This window comes from Phycomyces blakesleeanus (genome assembly GCF_001638985.1).
Source record: "Phycomyces blakesleeanus NRRL 1555(-) unplaced genomic scaffold PHYBLscaffold_16, whole genome shotgun sequence".
NCBI classification, from domain to species: domain Eukaryota; kingdom Fungi; phylum Mucoromycota; class Mucoromycetes; order Mucorales; family Phycomycetaceae; genus Phycomyces; species Phycomyces blakesleeanus.
In genome coordinates this window covers 793488-811110 of record NW_017265149.1, presented here as the reverse complement: position 1 = coordinate 811110, position 17623 = coordinate 793488, and the positions used below count along the sequence as shown (strand labels likewise).

At 30.3% G+C, this 17623-nt stretch overlaps 1 protein-coding gene across 1 annotated transcript; it reads right to left on the bottom strand.

The window, feature by feature from the left end:
- Positions 1 to 2840: 2840 nt before the first annotated feature.
- On the bottom strand, positions 2841 to 4796 carry PHYBLDRAFT_182214 (hypothetical protein; the record flags this gene model as incomplete). Its single annotated transcript, XM_018438591.1, has 7 exons — positions 2841 to 3207; positions 3300 to 3323; positions 3409 to 3636; positions 4008 to 4088; positions 4208 to 4322; positions 4423 to 4501; positions 4565 to 4796. 7 exons carry the CDS (start codon positions 4794 to 4796, stop codon positions 2965 to 2967), a joined length of 1002 nt encoding a protein of 333 aa, XP_018289362.1. The 3' UTR covers positions 2841 to 2964.
- Between the last annotated feature and the right edge of the window lie 12827 nt (positions 4797 to 17623).

The window sequence follows — 17623 nt, the reverse complement described above, 5'->3', positions numbered from 1 at the left end:
ACCCTAAAAACAGAAAATATTATCATTATTACTGCAATAGCCTGAACATATTAAATCTTTAATTATAGAAGAAGAAAAAAATAATGTCGACAGATACCAAAATCCAAGCATTTATATTTTAATTTTATTTATTTATTTTTGATTGAGTCCAATGTATTTAATCCTAAGGACAATCAAAAGAATCCTCTTTCTCGTCTCCGTATCCGTCTCCCCCCAAATTTTCTTTATTTCTTTGTGGTACCTGGAGTGCTTATCACACAGTCACGGAACGTGATATCGCGGGGTCTGTTAATACACCAGACAATAAATAGAGAGCAAAATAAAACTAAAGAGAACAGACGGCTTGTGGGGTTTACGGAAAATAAGCACGGACTTTGTCTTTCTTTTTCTTTTTCTTGATCGATTGATTGACTGATTAATAGATAAATCAGTAGATTGATAGATTTTATTTGTGTGCTGTGTACATGTTTAATTAGCTGTACCTGGATAAAATTAGATGAGTTTTATTATTATTTTAATGGTAAAAGAAAGAAAAAGTGTGCGTGCGCGAGTATGTGCGTGTGTGGATAGATCTAATGAATCTTATTGGACGATTCTACAATCTGTAAAAGAGCATGTGTATATTACATGTATATATGTATAATATAAACAACAAGAACCAGAAGGAAGATTATACACAGTTTTTGCAGTGTAATCTAAATTTCATTATATATATATATATATTATTATTATTATTATTATTTTTGCTTGTCCGAGACCTTCTTATCTAGCCAATCGTAACTTTCATTTAAAATTTAATATATAATACAGTATATTTTTATGGCTGTATGTTTGTATTTTATTCTGATACACTACAATATAATGTGCTGGCCAAAGAAAGTCTTTTAAGCATCAGGGCACGATTATTATTAAAATGAATGCTGTATTCTATTTGGTATTGGATAATTCAAATGAAATCATTGAACTTTCAAATTGAAACACAATGGACTTTACATTACCCTAAATCCCCAAAATAATAATAATGAAAGCAATCAATGCTTGCTTATATGCTTCTTTTTACTTTTCTTTATATCTATATCTTTAAATATATAAGAATATTGTAGTATAGCACTCTTCTTATTACAATACAATCAAATTTAGCTTGGTTTTTTATAAGCACAAAAAATAAGTATATCAATCAATAAAAGAAAGAAAGTCTGGATCCATGGCAACCATAAGTACAAAATAAACATTTAAGAATGTTGTATTCAACAAGACACGCTTTCTCACACGCACAAACATATATGTATATGTATATGCATAGATCTTATTTAATTGACACGTTGTTTGTAGTATTATAAGCAATTCATCATTTGTTGGTATTTCTAACAGTAAAATGAGTACATTATACATATCACTCCTACTACTATTAATCATAACATCGATATCCAATAGCAAGGTCACCTTTTCAGTATATATATGCGTGGGTTTTATTGAAACAACAACAGCAATAATGATATCTTGCTTTTGAAATTCCACTGGTTTTCCCTTTCATTTCCCTTTTCTCCCTTTTCTCCCTTTTCTTCTCCCCCCTTTTTTTTTTCTCATTAGATTCAAAAATAAAAAAGTTAGAGGTAAAACTGCCAATGGTCCGTTGTCAAGCTTCAACCCAGCAAGGCACTTTTAGATCTCAGGATAAACCTTATTGGCTGTGCCTCGATCATGACAAATGAGTCACAAATGACGTTGTCTTTTTATTTTATTTTGTGTTTGTTTGTGTGTGTTCGTAAAATAAATATATGTGTGTCCTTTGTAGATTTGAATTTGAATTTGAGTTTGAATTTGAATTTTGTTTCTTTGTTTCTTTTATGTAAACAAAGTTTAATCTCCGGTTAAATGTGTTTTTTTTGTGTGCTGCCAAAAAAAAAGTTGGTGTTACACCTTGCAGAAATATCTTATCAGATCTTTTTTATTTTATTTTTTATATACCAAAAAAAAAAAAAAAAGAAAGAATCAGCAATTACAACAATATTTGTGCCTGTGTATTGGATTTGTTTTTTTTGTTTGGCTGATTTGTAGAAAAAAGAAATTTAAATAGAAAAAAAAAATTATATGGACCCTGACTTAATTTTTATTTATTTTTTTAGTCTTGTTAAACGCAATTATTTTAACATTTTTATGAAAAAGTATACAGACAAACATGCCATTAGTTTGGATACCGATGACTGTTGCCATCGTTACTTATCAATTGTCAATTTATACATTCTTATTGTTTGTTGCCATCGTTTTACTGTTAGCTATAGAACAATCAATAAGAATGAAAATAATAGTAGCCAATGAATACCTAAAAGATCAAATCAACTCCACCATCTGATAAACCAAAAAAAAATAAAAATTTACGTGGTTCCTTTTTCTTTCTTTTTCTTTTTACACTCCCCCCCCCCCCCAAGATCTCTTCTATAGATCTAAAATTTATATATTATTACCATTCAAACCCCCCCTCCCCCCTCATTTTCCTTTTTATTTTATTATATATATACATAATATATATAAATATAAAGAACAAAAGAAAGAACGTTGAATCATTATATAGATCTGATTCGGATCAACAAGGATAATAATAACAATAACATCAGATACAGAAAATATATATTTTTCTATTGATTTTATTAAAGTGAATAAATTTTCTAAACTGAGCAGTTTTATCCTAAAGGCGTAAAGATTCAATTCAATCGAATTCCATTAAATTAGACTTTTTTATTTATTTATTATAGAAATTAGAATGTGAATATAGAAAGATTATACCATTTTCTTTTTTTTTTATATACAAAAAAAAAAGAGAAAGAGAAAGGAACAATAAATTAAATTAAATATATAATTATTATAGAAAAGAGATCAATAGATCAATAGATAGAGAGAAATCACAATCATGATTATATTCATATATAGATTTTCTTTTCTCTCTATTTAATCTTTTATAATAGATCAGTATCGGTGAAGGGGTTTTGCACTAGTGTTTGATGTCTGGATCGATCGTCCACTGTCACTGTCATTGTCGTAAGAAAGACTATCAATATGTGGCATGGGTGAAGAATTCTTGATGATCTTTTGAGACTTTGTTCCTGGCTCTCCAGTATCAAAGGTCATTATTTCCGTAGCTGTATTGTCAGCCCTATTGACAGCCTTTTGTCGAGGATCCTTGTTCTTACGAGAAGTAGATGTGGTTACCTATACATCAAGTAAACAATTAGACATTAGATATACAATCTTTTTTTTTTTAGTCTAAGCGACAAAACAAAACAAAATAAAATTGTACTTGCCCAATGTACTGTAACAACATTTACCTATATATATATATATATATATATATATTAAAAGAAAAAGAATGATAAGAATGGTAGATAGTATATAATAAATTCATATTCTTACAGTTACATCAACCGTGCACATGGTCAAACACACTAGTCCTCTTTCATGACCTTGAGTAATCACAACAACCAACACATTGGCAAAGGACACCAAGAGAGATACCAGAGAGGCTACAAGTGTACGACGGGCCAGTTTGTACAGTCTCGATCTTCGCCAGTCCATGCGCGAATTACGACCAACGTTCATCAACGGTCTCATAAACAGCCAGGTCAAATAAAGGTTAAATAACTATCAAACAATATTATTATTATTTTTTGAAATTCTTAGTTTAACAATAAAAAATAAAATAAAAAAAAATATGCTTGTGCACACAAACATATTTCAATTATGTTAATTACATACAAAATCGTAAACCTATCATATAAAATAGAAAGATAGGCATATTGGACATATTAGAAATGTTGCACGAATTGGTAGACCGATAGATACACAAACAGGCAAGTTCAACAGATCAAGTAGTCAGATAAAAGAAAAATATTAAGGATTAAAATAGAGAGATAGTGAGATATTTAATGATTTTTTTAAGTATCCTTGTTATGCGTTTAAAGTAGTATTTAATATATATATATATATATATCTGTATTTTTGCTAAAAATTACCAGTAATGGAACACTGGCAACCGGTTGTAATCCAATGGTACATTTACCATCTGGCTCAAGATAGATATTTCTGTATGCAAGCTAAAAAAAAAAAAAAAACCTCCAAAATACATATTTAGGATTTATTATAAGAATTTTATTCAAGGCTGCTATAAATATTAAAGTACATTGCTGTTATTATTGTAGAAATATAAACTTACCATAAGAGCAAAGATGATTATATATGGACACAGCAGTAATACATGGACTCTGTATTCACATGTCTTGAGACGTGTTGTCTTTACGGCTGTTACTAGATGAACTCTCTCTACTAACCTTTTGTAAAAAAATAAAATAAGAATCGACCAATATACATATACATATATACATAAAATTAATTAAAATTGATAAGAAATATATTAGATTCTATATTTACCATGCATAGATTGCCACTTTACTGCCAGCATAAAAGATATCGCATGTGAGCATAGCCAATGTACAAGAAATCATGTTATCTAGAGTATTGGTTAGTACATAAAGATATTATATGTTTATAAATATAGATAATTCATACATACTGTTGTTCGTAGATACCAGGACTACTGATGTGGTTGCAAATGCCCAGGAGAGGAAATACAACAGAATGACCAGGACTCGCCCATAGTTCACTGTCTTTATCTGCTCTCCATACGTTTTTGAGCCCATTGCGACACCGAGGACTGTGATACAAGTCAAGGATATGACTTCAGAAACTATCTCGAGTACGTCTGGCCCAACTACACCAGACGGAAGCTGCATTCTGACTGACATTGCATCTTCTGAACCATTAACTATCATTAATAAATTATATATATATGTCAATAATAAAGAAAGAGAAAAAGAGAGAGAGAAAAAAAATAAGAATAGGATTTATCTACTTTCTTGTGTAAGAATACCATGTTTCTTTATTTTGCTTTTAGTTTTACTTTCATTGTCTCCTTAAAAGCTTGTTTGTCTCTCTCTCTCTCTGTGTGTGTGTGTGATAAACCTTTTTGGTTGAACTTGTTTATGAGTAACACGACAAACGGCGAGGTTGTAAGATTTTCCTTTTTTAAAGAAAGTTTCTTTACACTTATAAATGTAGATATTGTGCTGTCTCCTATATATCATATACCTGGACCTACTCATCAATTCAGCCCTCTTTTGTTGGATTCATTTTCTTTTTCTATTCCTTGATTTACTTGTATGACTTTTTTTGCTTGTTTTCCCTCCAAATAAACATATCTACTTGTACTTTTGAATATGATATATATTCTGTAAACTATATTTCTTTAAGGGAAGCCGTGTCGTACAACCGCCTCTTTCTCTCTCTCTCTCTCTCTTATATGTATTCCTTTGTAGTACACACCAAAGAACAGTCTACAAGTATTCATAAATAATAATAAAAAAGAGAAAGAAGAAGAAGAAGATAAAAAGGGCTTTTATACTTACTCCTATATGTATTATTGACGCAAAAACAGCAGTAGCAACAAACATATCATTGACTGCAAGGGGATAATATTGAATGAAATAATATGTGTGTGTGTGTAGATAGATTTGTAAAAAGCCAATAGCTGTTAATTGATTTATATTTTATTTGATATAAATGAATTGACAATATAAAGCTTGTAACATTAGTGATATTCAATTCTCTAATTCAGGGAGTTTCCAAATAAAACATAATTCAGGAGGGTTTCAAGATCCACAAAAGAAAGAAGAGAATGTAAGCAAGAGAGAAACATTATATTTATTAAACAATTTGTGTGCTTTTTGTTGCTGTTGTTGCAGAACTTAATGCCCACACATACACTAAAGGAAAGAAGTAGGGTAACATTGCTATCTTTTTTTTTTCAAAAAAAAAAAGCAATACGAGCAGATCAATTGGACTAATTATTATTATTATTATTATTATATTAAAAATAAGAATAAGAATGTCAATGCTAATGATAATGATAATGCTAATGCTAATGGCAATGATAGCTAATAAATACTTCTCCCTCTTTTCTTGTTATTATTCTTTTTGGGGGGGAAAGGCCAGTTATAAGAAATCAAATGAAGAAAGAGAGAAATGGCCGCTTTGTTGTTAATACATATTTGATTTGAGGACCCTGATTGAGTTAGTATACAGAAAAGAATATACAGCATTAATAATTATAAATATATATATATATATATATATATAAAGAATAATGCTGTTGACTAATATTTTAATTATCTTTATTGAACAAGTAAACGAAATGAATTATTTACAAAATGACTTGTAATAAATATTACAGTCAAAGAACGAATGACCTTCTTGAATGAAATTGATCTGTATTTTCTTTCTTTTTTTTGGGGGGAAAAGAGAAATCATTTATCTATTTTTATATAAAAGAAGAACAAGAAGAAGTAGCATTGAATTGGTATTTGAAATTCATTTTTTTTCTTTTATTAGTAATACCATCATTATCATCATTATGCTTTATAGATTGATACTGTCATTGTGATTCCTGTAGAATATTGGACTCTACTAGTATTTTCTGCGGGTATTCTTGTTAATAGACCCTAAAATAATAACAGCAAGATATTTATATGTCTACAGTCAACCAATAGCAGGAAATATACCTAGAATACAGGAATAATACTATTTCTTCTCTCTATCTTTGTGCGCTTGTGTTACTATGGTGAATAATTTGGCTGGTCTCAAAGAGAAACAGTTTATTTTTGAATCTAAAGAAAGATCAAGATCCATATATTCATTTGGACAATAGACCTCCTAGCAAAAAAAAATGGATTCTCCTTTATCTTGATCTTAACCTTCATACTACCTCTCCTTTATATACATATATGTATATTTGTGATTATTGGGTTATTTTATAAAATAATAGCACTAATGATAGTGATAGTGATAGTGATTCTTGGTCTATTCATTTGTTGGATACATTAAAATATTACTATGCACACCTATACTCACTCACTAATGTATGTATGTATATATAATGGAATATTTGCGAGACATCTAGACCAATTTCTATAATGTGTTGGTAATCAAATATAGAAATATAGAAATGACAAATAGGTCTAAAATATATATGTATGTATACGTAGACACATATACATTTTCGTATATATATTTTTTTTTATTGGTTTGCTTGTTTTTTAAACATTCGATAAATAATCGGTGTACCTCAATTGTGGAGGGGAAAAGAAGTTGGGGGAGAGGTGAGGGAGGAGGAGGAGGGGGGGGGGGTTTCAATACCAATAAGTAGTAAAATGGAAAACAAAATATTGCAAGCACAGGAGCAAGAAGATATCCACACATACATTACATTACATAACATTACATTACATACAATGTATTCAATATTCAATATTCAATATTAATTCACAGATACATAAAGACATAAACATATTCTTACATATATATATAAAGGTACATTGTCGATTTCCCTGGAATTTCATAATATCTTTAGTTCTGTAGTGTTCTTCTTTGTGTATATATATATATATATATATATATATATTTTACTTTGATTTTTTGAAATACTGAAATTTTACATTATTATTGGGTTGGATTTTATTGGATTCTGTGGAATAAAAAATAATAATATAAGAAGATATTCAAGTAATACAGTGACGTACAAAGAATCCAAAGTTCCTTTTTCTTTTTTAAACATGACTTGTGTGCTTTTGGTATTTGCTACTATTAGTTGAGAGTTGACTTGACTTTATTTTAGTTCGCTGACGTCAAATAGGATAAATGATTTCAAGGTTCTTGGTAACCAAAAATATCTTCTCTCTCTCTCTTTGTGTGCAGTAGCGCAAAAAGAAAGTATAGTAGTGCAAAATTGTAAATAGTGTGTAAAATCTTGATTTTTGATTTTTTTTTTCTCTTTGTATATGATAATTATGTGATGAGTTTTAATACTCTAAAATAGAGGTACTTCTTCTATTTATCTATGCTTGATCTTTTTACTTTTGATTGATCCCAGTAAAAGAAACTTAAAGAAGTACATTTATATATATATACATATATATATTTAGAATATGTATAAATTAAGAAGAGTAACCATTGATGACGTATCTGTTACTGTTTTTATTGATTTAAACTTATAAATAATATTTTAAAACCCGGGTTCCATTTCAGACCCAGACATTTGCCCTTTTTTTTTAAAAAAAAAAAAAGACTTCTCTACTTTTATACTTCTTCCTACCTACATATTTACCACCAAACCCCCCCCCCCCCCCAAAAAAAAAAAAAAAAAAATGTATATTCCTCCTATTTTGTTTGGAATCTTTTTTATGCTTTATTTTATTTTATTTTTTATTTTCAAACGCACTGATACTATTTATTTATGATTATACAATTGTGTCAATAGTTTAAAGAATAGCATATTTTATATATATATTTGTCCCTAAATTTTATTATTTTTTTTGGAATTTTCTAGTGTGTAATATTTACAGTATTTGTCTTGTATTTTGTTTGTTTATTATTATCATTATTTGTTCTCGAGACATTTGATTTGAATGGCTAACATCTCTTATCAACACGTGGAAAATATGCAATCAAATCAAATCAAATTAGATCAGATTGAATCAATGAGCATCTTTTCATTTATTCATTGATATCGATGTACCTTGTCTGTACTTTAATCAAAGTGTGTTGAATTGAGGCTAAATATATACACATAGATAGGCAGATAGACAAATAGACAGACAGATTACATGTCATTCATTCCTTGATTACTCTTTTACTTTTTTTTTTTTATTTTGGAATCAAACAGAGAAAGTTATTTTGGACAGAAACCTAAAAACAGATACTCACTACCCACACACAGAGGTACATATTTATTTATATTTATGTCTGTATGCATGGATAAAGTGAACATTGAGACATTTAAACAAACAATGCTGGTCCTGTATCCTTCTTTTTTTTTTTTTGATTTATTGTGTAAGAATCGTAGCACTTGAAGCATATTTTTTTTTCTTCTTCTTCTTCTTCTTTTACTTGTGTGGGGACTCAGCAACCCCGGTCCAAAATAAATAAAATAAAATAAAATAAAATAAAAAAAGGAACCATGATCTTGGAATCACAAACAAACAAAAAAAAAAATACTTATACTTTACTGTCCTTCTTTGTTCTGTTACCTGTTACCTGTTGCTAGTTATTACTGTTGTTGTGTAATGAGTACATATGTATATTTAGATAAAGTAGTTGCCAAGGGTACATACAGTTTATTATGTTACCATGGTGACCGTTTAGAGTGTGATTGGTATCATTGTCCTGTTTAGATAAGCGGAATTTGCTAACCCTTTCTTCAATACTTTTATTTTATTTTATTTTATATATATATTTTTTTTGGAACGGAACAAACTTTTTGCCAAATTATTATTATTATTAATTGAAATATAAAATATATACAAGCTAGATATATAATAATAACAATAATATAATATGATGGTCATCATAGCCAACATAAATTAGACAAGACCAGACCAGACCAGACCGGACAGTACAGGACAGAACAAGATCAGACGAGAGTAAATCAAATCAAATCAAGCTAAACTAAACCAGACTAGAACTAGAACTAGAACTAGAGCTAGACTGTCTGACTGTCTGGTCTATCTCTATGTATAAATGTACATTCATATTACAATATGCTAGTGATCGTCGTAACAAATCCGAAATATATTTATATATATAAAAATCAACCAACGAACAAACAAAACGAAGGAGTCTGAGTATAAGAGATCAATTATGTATCTCTGTGTGTGTGTGTGTATGTTTATATCTGGAAATTATTTTTCGTTACCATTATCCTTTTTTTTTGTTCCTTTTTGTTCCTTCCGGTAACCGGCTCAACACTAAAGAAATAAATACATATAAAAGGTTATTTTATCTTCCAACCAATAATTTGTTTCAATTATCGGAAAGTAAGTAATTAGTAGCAGCAGCAAGTAATTATTTCACTTTTTTTTTTTTGATAGATCCATTCTTGGATATTATTTCACGGGTAAAAAAAGAAAAGGAAAGAAGTATAAACTTTATTATAAACGTTCTTGGAGTACCAACCCTAAGGGAACTTGAAATTATATAATATTTATATACATATATCTTAAAGACATCCGAAAATTTGTATACAAATTAATCTATACACTGATCTATCAAGTTACTTTTTCTTTTACATTGTATTATAGTATATATTGAGTAAGCAAGTAAGAAAGTCCATGGGTGTGAGAGTAAGTAAGTGTGTGTACATGTGTGCACATGTGCGCAGATAGGTAGATAGTTTTGTGCTTCCTATATATATATTGTATGGAGTTTGTTGCTAGAGCTTGTAGTTCCTGTAGCTTATAGTTTGTAGCTTACTGCTCTGTTGTACACAAGTCTAGAGAGTACAAAGAATTGTTTTCTTTTTATTATATATATATAAATACAAAATAAAAAATAAAAAGCAGTCTTCGCCGAATCATTCATCCTTTCTATGCAATCCAACCTTTTTCTCACGCCACCAAACCATTTTATATTCATTAGAAGGAGAGTAATTTTTGTTGAGATTATATAATGTATATTGATTTATTTATATTGTGTCTGTGTGTCTATAGGCAAAAGTATAGCAAAACAGTAATTCAACACGATCAAATGAAATGAAATGAAAAGATAATGCAGAATGAATATTTGATTTGAATTTTGGATTTTGGATTTTGATCCGATATTGATTTTATAGATACCTCTTCACAGTAATATACTAATACTATTATTTTATCAAGATCCTTTCTTTTTCTTTCTCTTTTTAATCAGTGCACTACATATATATATACATATCTACATATATATATATATATATATTTTAAAAAAAAAAAAGATAAAAGATAAGAAAGATGGTCAAAGGCAACACAAGAATAAAAAAGAAACTTTTTTTTATTTTACTTTATTTGTTAATCAAGATATTATAAAAATAAATAGAGTCTTATTATTTTCTCTCTTTTTTGTTATATATATATATATATATTATTGTCTGTGTGTCTGTGTGTCCGTGTGTCTTTTTATGTAATATAATATGTATATAATTTAAAAAAAAAATGGGGGGAGGGAGATGAGAGGAAGAAGAAGATTAAGAGGAGTAGTATGATAAGGCGGGAGAGAGAAAATAAAAACGGGCAGTAAGAGGAGGTAAAAGTGGAGGTGGAGAAAAAACCAAAAAAAAAAAAAAAAAAAAGTAACAAAAATTTTAGCCATGGTTACTTTTAACCATATAATTTTTTTTTTATATATATACATAATATATTTCAGTTTTTCCCTTTACTCCCCCCCCAATATATATTTTTTTGGAATACATAAATAGGTAAAATAGAAAAAAAAATTGTATTAAAATTGTTTATTTTGTTTAGAATGTAATGGAATAAGATCGAATAAAGATTTAACAAAACATGTATCCAATTGAACAATAAAAAAATAAAGTAAATCATTAATTGAAGTCAATTGAATTGAATCGGGTTGGGTTGGCTTTGATTACCAAAAGAAACTAATATCCATCGTTAAGTCGTAGCCAAAGTAACTAGTAGTAATAGTGGAATATCATTTGGCTTTACAAGTCCAGCTAGTCAATTTAAGCCAATTTAAGTCAGGTTTTGTTGGTTAGAATGTACGTGCGTTTTAGTCTACCACGTGCAACCTCTCCGCTTAGTACTCTTTTGTAACAAATCAATTTTTTTTTGTATCGCACGGTCAGGAAAGGTTTCACAATCGGAGAACTTACATCACAGAAAAAAAAAATACCAAAAAATAATATATAGCAACAAACAAGACCAAGGTTATGGAACTTTTTTTTTTTTTTTTTTAAAGAAAAAAAAGAAAAAGGAACGAATAGTAATCTTTTTTAAAGAACCAAAAACAGAAAAGACACAAAGAAGCCCTTTCTTTGTTGTTTTGCTGTTTGTTTGTTGTTAGGTTGTATATTTCTTTTTAAAAAGATAAATATTGAAACAAAATAAGAAACCTTTTTTTTTTGTTTTTGTTTTTAAGTTTTGGGTTTTGGGGGGATTTTTTGTTTTGGTTGCTATGATTCAATTTAATAAGTTCCTCTCTCTTTTTTGTACATTTAATGAACACTACAAATAAAACCCGATATTCAATTAAGAACGAACATATACAGACATACACATACATAAAAGCACAGACAGGCACAAAGACAGACATGCACTGAGATAAAAGAGGATGATATATGTGGATATGGAATCTTTCTTGTTGTTTATTCCGAACAGATATGATTGGCTTAAACAAGTGTCAAGTCTATAGTAGATTAGGAATGATGCTTTTTTTTTTAATAGCTTTTGAAATTACATGTAGGTATATTACAGAATACAAATGATTGTGCTCTTTAGTTGGACTGTTGTTAATGACCCTCAAAAATATGATCTGATGTATATTTCTATACTCTTTACAGGCTATCAGATTTTCTCTTTATACTGCTCTTTATGTGTACATATCTCTGTGTGCGTGTGTAAGTGTGTCATTGGAAATGATCAAATTTGGGTTTCTTGAAACTCTAATGTCCTATTGGCTGTTCTCCATCTTCTTTTAGATGCAGGTCCCGGGCGGGTTATTGGTTCAAAAACTCAAACCAAATAAATATTATAACCGACAACTTTTTTTTTTTTTTGATTCCAATCATATTTCATTACCAACAACCTTCTTTTTTTTTTAAAAAAAAAAAACATCTTGATGAAACCTTTGGTTAATTGTTTTAAAACAATTAACCAAAGAAAACCGACGATTATGATGAATTGTTGAATTCTAAAACACTTCTTCTTCTTTCCTTAATTAAAACCTATTATATCACTAGTAATTATTCTTGTATCAACTAATAGATAAAATTGATAAAAAAATAATATCAAAAGACTCCGAATGGTTACACACTCAACTCGGCCACGTCCGCAACAGCAAGAAAAAAAAAACCAAACCACGTTTTCCAATCAGATTATACACAAAACAACGATTGTGACAAAAAAAAAGAAAAGAAATCATGATCCTTGTACCAAAGAAAAAGAAAGTTCAGTAGCCCTATCACAAACGAACAAACAAACAAAAAAAAAGAAAAGAAAAGACACACAGAGAGAAGACTTAACAGTAACGATTAAACACAAGCTTTCCCTTTTTGTTTTGTTTTCAACAGAAAAGTATATGTATAATTACGATACCATCACTAATGATAATGGTAATGATAATGATACAGATGCATTACTTGCATGCATTTATGTATGTATGTATGTATGTATGTAGATAGATAGATACAAATAGACAGATTGATAGATAGATAGATAGATAGAGATTACAGAAGACTGGAATCAATTTTTATCTCATTTTACACTTTATCTTGTTGTGCAGAATTGGCCCTGCATTATCAACTCCTAAACTTTGATTTTATTTTCCCAGGACATAATCACAACCAACCAAACTACCAGAATAAAATTGTACCATTTTGATCTTTTTTTTTTATTTTTTTTATTTATTTATTTATTTCTGTTACCCTTTTAAAGAAAGAAAGAAAGAGAGAGTACAAAAAGAAAAGGGGGGACGGGGCCAGGGGGTGGGTGTAGGATGGGAAAGGAAGAAGAGAGGAGGACGGGGGGGGGGGGAATAAAGTAAAGTGGAGTGAGGTGGAGTGAGGTGGAGTGGAGCAGAGCAGAGCAGAGCAGAGCAGAGTAGAGCAGAGTAGAGCAGAGTAGAAGATAGAAAGGGTTGTGCGATGATTTCGAGGGGGGGTTTTTTTTAGGGTCAGATAACCAACAAATGAAATAGAGACAGCAAAGAGGAAAATTAGTCAGTGAAGTGGAGTGATTGAGTAGAAAGAGAGGGACGGTAACTCTAGGCCATTGGATTTCAGTCCGGCCAGGCCGTCCGATAGAACCGATCCGTAGGTGGGACCGATAAAACAAAATAAGACTTGCTAAATATTCATCCTTCTTTTGGGAGAGAGGGGAGAGGAATATAAAAATTATATAGTACAGTATAAAATAAAACATTAAAGTTGGAGGGTAAATTTAACACCGTACCAAATACACAAGCACAAAAAAAAAAAAAGATATATCAAATTATATAATTTAAAGGGAAAGTAAAAGGAAAGTAAGAAAAAAGAGAGAGACTAAAGTGTAGTAAAGCTATTTAGATATAGAACAACAACAATGCAGCCGATCTTCAAGTATATATATATATTTTAAAAAGACCAAAGAAAATTCAAGGAAAAATAGTCTTGCCACTCAAAAAAAAAAAAAGAGTCTTTGTCTAATTATTAGATATATAAATAGATAGCAATAAAGAGGGAATTCAAGTGAAGTGAAGTGAAGGAGTGGTGGAGGTGGGGTGGTGAGTGAAGGTGAAGGTGAAGGTGATGATGGTGGTGGAGGTGGTGGAGGTGGAAGGGGAATTGGGGGAGAAGGACATGTGAGATTAGAAAATAAAGACCTTTTGGAAGCCTAATGCTAATATAAAACAATATAAAATAAAATAAAGAAAGATGGAAGTAATAATGGACCAAGGGACAAAGACGAGGAGGACAAGAGGGAAAGGGGGGGTTATCTGTGTGCGTGTGTGTAGTGAATAGTATGTATAGTTGTGTGTGTGTATGGGGGGGGGAGGGGTGATGATAATTATGATGATGATGATGATGATGATGGCCTCTTTAAGTCTTTCTGTTCATGTTTAACTCTATATGTTTCTCAAAGGTCTGAAAAAAGGATAAAAGAAATAAAAAAGAAATTCAAGTCATGTTCAGATAAGAGATCTCTTACAGTTTTTATTTTTTTTATTTTTAAAAAAGATGAAAGATAAAGGGTCCCAAAAGTAGCAAAAATAATTTTGATTTTGATATATAATATTCTATACACACATGCACATATAAATAATATCTCTTGTATTTTTCAAGTTAGTGACTTCTTTGAAAATAAGTAAGTAAAAAAAGAAGACAGAAAAGAGAGAAAGCAAATGAGCATATTTTGCGAAAGGGAATAATACACGCGCACTCATGTGTGTAATGTGTATCTCTCTCTCTCTCTTTTTTTTTTTTATTTATACCTTAACTTCTTCCTTTTACTGTCGCGGCCCAAACGGCTGTGTTTCAAGGCAAAGCTTTGTTTTTCAGATCGACGTCAAATAAAAAATAAAATAAAATCAGATAGTGAATTGTTTTGATTTGCCCTGGCCAAATGATAATAATTATTCAACACACAGATATATAAAATAAAATAAAGTATATGTATAAAAACGTGAGAGAGTGGAGTGAATAAGCAAGTGAGAAAGAAGAGTGAAAGTGACGTCAGGTAAAAATGAAAATGAAGGGATAGGACCTTTTTTTTCTCTCACTCTCTCTTACATACACAGTGTCTGTCTGTCTGTCTGTATATATATTTTTCTTTGTGCTTCTAGTTTTAGAGTATGTGTGTGTGTGTATCTTCGTCTGTCTGTAAAAAAAAATTAAAAAAAGAGAGCTAAAGAAAAGGTACATATCTGTTATTCGTGGTTAAACGTGCCTGATTTCCCAAGATGACCATTTTTTATTTTATTTTATTTTTATTTTATTTTTATTTTTACTTACACACACTTTGTTACTTACTTTTTGTTCTCTATTACTGTGTATGTACACAAGTACAATATATGCACTCTGATATATAATCAGTTGCTAGGATACCTAAATTTGATTAGTTGCTATGATACTTGGTTGCTAAGTTACAAAATAATAAAATAAAATAAAATAAAATAAAAAAAAAACTGGTCTTTGATTTCCTGATTGATTTACGATTTTCGATTTTGATTTGATACATCCATTATTATTTTAAAACATAATAAAAATAAATAAAAATAAACGGGAAAGGTGACTGACATGGCGGGCAAATGCGGGGGATGGCTCTTCATGACGGCGATGGTACTCGGCAGGGTCAGTTGGTTACTATTGGTACTAGCTTTGGACGGCGATTAAACAAGCCGAAGACAGAAAGAGAAAGAGAGACAAAAAAAAAGTAAAAAAAAAAAAAAAGCATGGATAGAAGTTGTGTAAGTTGTGTAGCTGTGTATCATTTTTTGTTTTGTTTTGTGGAGAGAGAGAGAGTGCGTTTGTGTGAGTGGTGCAAGTTTAAGTGAGATTACGAGTGTGGGTGTGAATGTTTGTATTATATAAATAAATTATACACATACAAAAGCTGTGTAGTATAGATTAGCTTAACCGGGGTAGTGTAAAATAAATAAATAACAAAAAGTAAGACCGTAACTGCTGCCGTTTACCTATCCTAATCCAGTTTCGGAATCCTGTGGTCAATACAAATTATATTCTCCATCTAAAAACCCCCAAAATAATAATAATTGCAGACCATATTTCCCCTTTGCTATCTGTCCTGTAGGCCTAGCAGCTCTTCAGTATTGAATGAATGATTGACTCGATATGCATGGTGTAGTGTAGTGTAGTGTAGTGTAGTAAAATGTAAAGGGTAAATGAAGTGTGTAAATAAAGTGTGTAAGGTGTGATTTGACTGACTTGATTTGATTTGATTTGATTTGAATTGATTTGACCTGACCTGAATTGATCTGACTCGCTGATGTGCGAAATCTATCTCGCCCTTTTAGCTAAACTCCTCCCAATCAGTTTCTCAGTCGAAAAAAATTTCAATGAACTGAAATTTATACATACATCCCTAGTCTACACCCCCAAACTTCAGTCAAACTCAAGTCAACCCACATAACCAATTCAATTCACTTCAATTCACTTCAATTCGCTTCAATTCACTCGTCTAATATTGCCTCCTTCATCGAAACCAATCCCCTCTCAGCCGTTGTTTCTGTTTCTCATAATCTAAACATCTTTCACAGCCCATTTGTCTTTGATGTTCTTATTTCTCTCAGCCTGTTTCTGTTTCATTCATTTTTAACTTGATATCGTCTTCTTTCTGTTTTTCATTTGTCTCAGCCTGGCTAATAGTTTCTTATCCCTACAACTCACCCCCCACCCAATCCCTTTCTTTCTTTATAGCCCCCTCGCTCTTCTTATTCTTCATCTTCTATATAATTTGTATTTTATTTTAGTCCCCCCACAAAACTCAACTATTTTTTTTTCTATCTCCCCCACCGTCTTTCTCCTCCCCCCCCTCCCCTTTCTCCCTCCTCTTTTTTTCTCTCTCTCCCCCCCCCCCCCCCCCCTGCCCGTGTTTAAGTTTCAATTCCTTTTTTGTGTGTGTGAAACCAAATCATCAAATACGATTATAATTTTTTCTAAAATATTTTTATTTTATTTTATTTTACTTTTTTTTACTTTAATTTTCAATTGAAACCCCTACTTCAAATAAAAAATATAAAAAAAAAGAACTATAAAAGCCAACACCTAAACCCCCTTATCTTGTTTTTTTTCCTCTTTTTTCTCTTGTTCCTTTGACCATCGCCACCTCTCTCACTACCTTTTTTCTCACAAAAACCCTTTTCCCTCTCTCCCTCTCTCTCTTTAAAAAAGAAAGAAAAGAAAAAAATAAGAGCATTGCTTTCTCTCTCATAGAGATTTTTTTTTCTTTTCCACCTTCTTTTTCCTCTTTATCTCACCAACAAAACATAAAGACAACCTTGATAATACCAGCTATTACTCTATCCCAACATGTCTGAG